The 4,820-nt window shown below is 39.8% G+C and overlaps 1 protein-coding gene across 1 annotated transcript; it reads left to right on the top strand.

Moving 5' to 3' along the window:
- The first annotated feature begins 442 nt into the window (after positions 1 to 442).
- IL17C (interleukin 17C) lies at positions 443 to 3,238 on the top strand. Its single transcript, XM_077453376.1, has 3 exons — positions 443 to 598; positions 1,415 to 1,725; positions 1,993 to 3,238. Exons 1-3 carry the CDS (start codon positions 587 to 589, stop codon positions 2,231 to 2,233), a joined length of 564 nt encoding a protein of 187 aa, XP_077309502.1. The 5' UTR covers positions 443 to 586; the 3' UTR covers positions 2,234 to 3,238.
- The last annotated feature ends 1,582 nt before the right edge of the window (positions 3,239 to 4,820 follow it).

Genomic DNA, 4,820 nt, shown 5'->3' on the forward strand with positions numbered 1-4,820 from the left:
AAGAAAAGCTCCGGTGCTTATTGGTCCTGTCCCAATTTTTCAAATTCAAATTGGACTCCATAAAATAAAGCGATAGACCCGTAAAGGCTTAACACAAAAAAATTTGAACACATTATACCTATAATGTATCTTTAATAGCACATTCACCTTTTATTTAATTTTTTTATTTGAAATCCTAAACCAAACAACTTTTGCACGATATGGAAATTCTGGGCAAGGTGTCTGAGGCTGACAAGGTGTCATGGAGCATTGCTCCCCCTGCAGGGAACTTTTCACCTTTGCATACATGCTGCAAAAATAAAAATAGATTGGAATGAATGAGTGAAATTCTTCTCGCAACTTTACCTGCAACTAACAAGGAAGTGGAACAATTGTAAATGGCACTTCCCCCTACGTAGGAGGAGGCAGTGTCCTCTACACCTGGATTTTCCGAGGGCAGGGAGAACCATTCAGGTGTCTCTCTATAAAATGCTCTCAGTCAGGACCACAACACAGATTGAACAAGGCTCCAAAATCCTCTCTGGGATTATAACAAAGAACTTTCCATTGAGCAGAAAGGACAAAGCACAACCATTCATTGTTGGCCATGCATACACTGGTAAGTCTCTGCTCATCTCAGGCTATTTGCTGTTACCTCTACTTCTTAACGAATCCACATTTTCTTTTCTTGAAATTCCTTGCAATGAGACTTTACTGTCTATTCAGATAGCTCAGGGCACTGTGATGGATTTTAGGGGCCAGAGCAGAGGAAGAGGGAAAAATGATGCTTTAAATAGTCTGGTGTCAAATTTCACTACACCACCTACAGTCTACTAGGGGTACTGCACTTTGAAATATTTGAGTGGAATCACTTGTTTAGGATACATTTTAAACCATCATCTATGGAAGATTTTCCAAATAAGTTGTTGGAATTTTTTTCAATATTTTTTTTTATGCAATATCCACCATTTTTCATGTATTTTATTAACTTTATTTAACCAATTTTTATTAAGGCTTATTGTGATTTTTCATAACACAGCATGAAATGTAGAATCAGTATTGGATGTAGACTACTGAACACAGTAAAAATAGACAAAATATTCATGTATATTTATTTAAATTAGTCTTTCTCACCCTTAATAACATGGGCGACCCTTGAACTTGCCTTTCGGTCTTAGAGAACCCCTGCCAATAATTACTATAGGTTCACACTTGTGGCCATTGGCAAGAACCCCTTGCCTTTACTGGTAGCTATAAAATGAGTGCTTATTCATCGAAGAGGCAGAATTTTTCTCATTGATCAAGGAACCCCAGACAGCCTCTGGTTAAGTAAGGCTGGCTTTAAGTAATTGTCATATTTTGTGGAATTTCAAGTCAGTTTAGTGACTATTCAAAACATTTATTAATTTTTATTTTTTTTCCTTTTCCCTTGCAGTGGTTTTTGCTGTTTGCAGTTTTCTCGGCCAGTCACTGCTATGCCAAAGGAACACACAAGAGGTCCCATGAGCATGCACATTGCTTCAGCGACCAAGAGCTGGCGGAATCAAGCGTAAGAGTGGTGAATCGTTTCGTTGGTAACCGGATGCACTGGAATAAATACAGCGCTGTGAAGCTGGTGGAACATCTGGAGAATCCTGAAAGGACAAGAAGGCGTAAGAGGAATCCAGAAGTCGATTGCCCAAACTATAACAATATTTCAAAAGGCCATAACATATCCGAGCGCTCCATCTCCCCCTGGACCTACAGGTAGGAAACAATCCTACACATTATATTGTGACATCAAAGTAAGATGGGTTAAAAAATCCCAGCAGACCAACTAAGGGTTGTTAGAGAGCTTTAACGTAAAGGCAACTTTTTGGATCATCTGATTACCAATAGCCAAATAGATTAGTGTTCTCCACTGAGTCTTGCAGACTGGCACCCTACAACATCACGATCACAAAGTTCTGCTGTAGGGATGATGTTAAAATGTAGATTTGCTTTATTAACAACAACTTTTCTCGATCTCTGCAGGATTGATGTGGATGAGGACCGCTTCCCCCAAAAGTTGGCCTTTGCCCAGTGCCTGTGCAACCACTGCATCAGCACCACTACCGGAAAACAGGACCACGCCTTGAACTCTGTCGCTGTTGATCAGAGCATGCTGGTGTTGCGGAAGGAAACCTGCCCACACGACGAAAGCAAGTACACGTTCAGGATGGAATTCCTGAGGGTCCCGGTGGCCTGCACCTGTGTCGTACCTATTTATGAATAGAGAAGATCTCTCCTATGGAGCGCCTCCAATTACCAGACCCAATGTTGTGACTATGTCACCCAAAGTTTGTTTGTTTTAAAACATTTCACTGTTTATCCTGAGCTTTCAGCAGTGGCCCCTCCATGGTGTCGATGTTCGTCCTGTGTCGGGGCCACCACAATTTTCATTTTGTGATTCTCAAAATGGATCACTGGTTGGTTCACAGAATCATGTAAAGTAGACTTCTCGGGTATTGACAAGAATTCTTTCCTTTGTATAGTGTGATTAATGCTTTTTTTTTTACATTTGGGTTTTAAATTGTATAGTGTGAGATGCGTAGGATAATGGGTTCAGCTGTGAATGTGACTGTCATTTCCAAATCTCATTGGACTGGGCGGAAAATAACTTCCAGTTTTTTGGGAAATTAAGGAACCTTATCCCTGGTGTGTTAGCTTTGTGAATTGAGCCGTACATCTTATTGTATGGTGGATGGGTCTGTGCAGGCCGAGATCCTTGAACTCTTCTTACCTGCACGGATCCTTCCAATAGTCCCAATGTTACAGATCCACCAACCCTGATACTAAACAACCTGATCTTTAATGTAAGACTAAGAGTGCTATAATATAGCACTTAATACCAGTAAAAAGAAAAGTCTTTATATAAACTGTATATATACATAATCATCTGGGATTATTATGTGTATATGAAATTGTATATATATCAATAATTGTTAATAAGCAGATTAATATTTATTTAAGTAATATTTAAATATTTAAATCTATTGAATATGTAATATTGTTTATATTATTTATTATTTTGTGTTTATTGCTGATGACGCTGTGCGCTAATAAGATTGTTTTATTTTTATGTACTGAATGTATTGGTTTGGGGTTTGAATATCAGCCTTTATGAAGTTGTGAATTGATTGTAATGTTTTAATTGGGCTCCATTCTTCTTCTGCATGGGCCCAGAGGTTTGGTGTTTGTCACCAGAGAGAAAAAATAAATAAAGTTTTCTTGAAAGGAAAAAAAACTATTTTGATTATTTGTGAATTTTTTTTCTCCATATTTATTGATCTGAACTCGCACCTACTTGAAGGGAGAGCGAGGGTCTCATTCATCTATATCAGTGGTACCAATTCAGACCAAATTGATCAATGTTGCAGAATGCTTCAATTAGCTCAAATGCATCCGCCATTTTACTGTGTGAAAAAAAATAGGTCAATTGTTGAGTTCAGTTTCTCAGTGGGGGGGACGCAGGGTGGGTTGGGGTGATAAAAACACATCTAAGAAATTAGTGAGATTCGGGGGTGCAACTACAGAGCATGGAAAATTTTGATAGGGCCCCCTGGTGACCTCCTAATGCCATTGATCATAACATAAGGTATGCCTTTATCTTGAACTGGCAGCAGGAGAGCCATCAGCACAGTCAGTACATTACAGGAGCAGAGTTGAGGATGGAGGAGGTCGGGGAATAGCAGCAGTGCAGGGAATTAACTTTTAACTTTCATTATGCAGCTAACCTCAGTAGCTCACCAGTCTTTTTCATCATCATTTTAGAACATCAGTGCAAATTCATAGCAAGCAAGTGTTGGAAGAAATAGTGTAGTACTCAGTAAAAAATTTAAAGGAAGACAGATACCTGCACTCAGGGAGGTAGAAGCTCATAACCATTTTATTGATAGTCCATTAAAAGCCAACCATCACAGCCTTACAAGCAGGGAACAGTGTTGACACGTTTCACACAGACATGTGCTTAAAGCCGGCGGCGCGCTTGCGTGTTGGTCGGGACCCCCGTGAGTCCGGGCGCGGGTCCCGCGGACTCGATCGCCGCGGGCATACCCGCGATCGTCTCGTTGTAAACAGCATCTCCCCGTTCTGCCTAGCAACAAGTGACGCTGATCTCTGCTCCATGTGATTGGAGCAGAGATCAGTGTTCACTAAATGAAAGCCCAGCCCCCAACAGTTAGTAACACACCCCTAGGAACACTTAACCCCTACACTGCCACCCACTGGTTAACCCCTTCGCTGCCAGTGTCATTTACACAGGAATCACTGCATTTGTATTGCAGTGATTGCTGTATAAATGACAATGGTCCCAAAAATGTGTTAAAAAATGTCCGATGTGTCCGCCATAATGTCGCAGTCACAATAAAAATCGCTGATCGCCGCCATTACTAGTAAAAAATTTTTTTTATAAAAATGCCATAAAACTATCCCCTATTTTGTAAACGCTATAACTTTTGCGCAAACCAATCAATAATCGCTTATTGCGATTTTTTTTAAACCAAAAGTATGTAGAAGAATATGTATCGGCCTAAACTGAGGGGAAAAAAAAATGTTATATATATTTTTGGGGGATATTTATTATAACAAAAAGTAAAAAATAATACATTTCTTTCAAAATTGTCGCTCTATTTTTGTTTATAGCGCAAAAAATTAAAACCGCAGAGGTGATCAAATACCACCAAAAGAAAGCTCTATTTGTGGGGAAAAAAGGACGTCAATTTTGTTTGGGAGCCACGTCGCACGACCATGCAATTGTCAGTTAAAGCGACGCAGTGCCGAATCGCAAAAAGTGGTCTGGTCTTTGGCCAGCAAAATGGTCT

This window comes from Lithobates pipiens, unplaced genomic scaffold (genome assembly GCF_037356315.1).
Source record: "Lithobates pipiens isolate NorthernLeopardFrog02 unplaced genomic scaffold, aLitPip1_a1.2 Scaffold_10, whole genome shotgun sequence".
NCBI lineage: Eukaryota > Metazoa > Chordata > Amphibia > Anura > Ranidae > Lithobates > Lithobates pipiens.

Excerpts from the sequence above, each read along its gene's own strand:
- IL17C (XM_077453376.1), top strand. Across the intron at positions 1,726-1,992 it reads ATCTCCCCCTGGACCTACAG|GATTGATGTGGATGAGGACC; the intron begins GTAGGAAACAAT and ends CGATCTCTGCAG.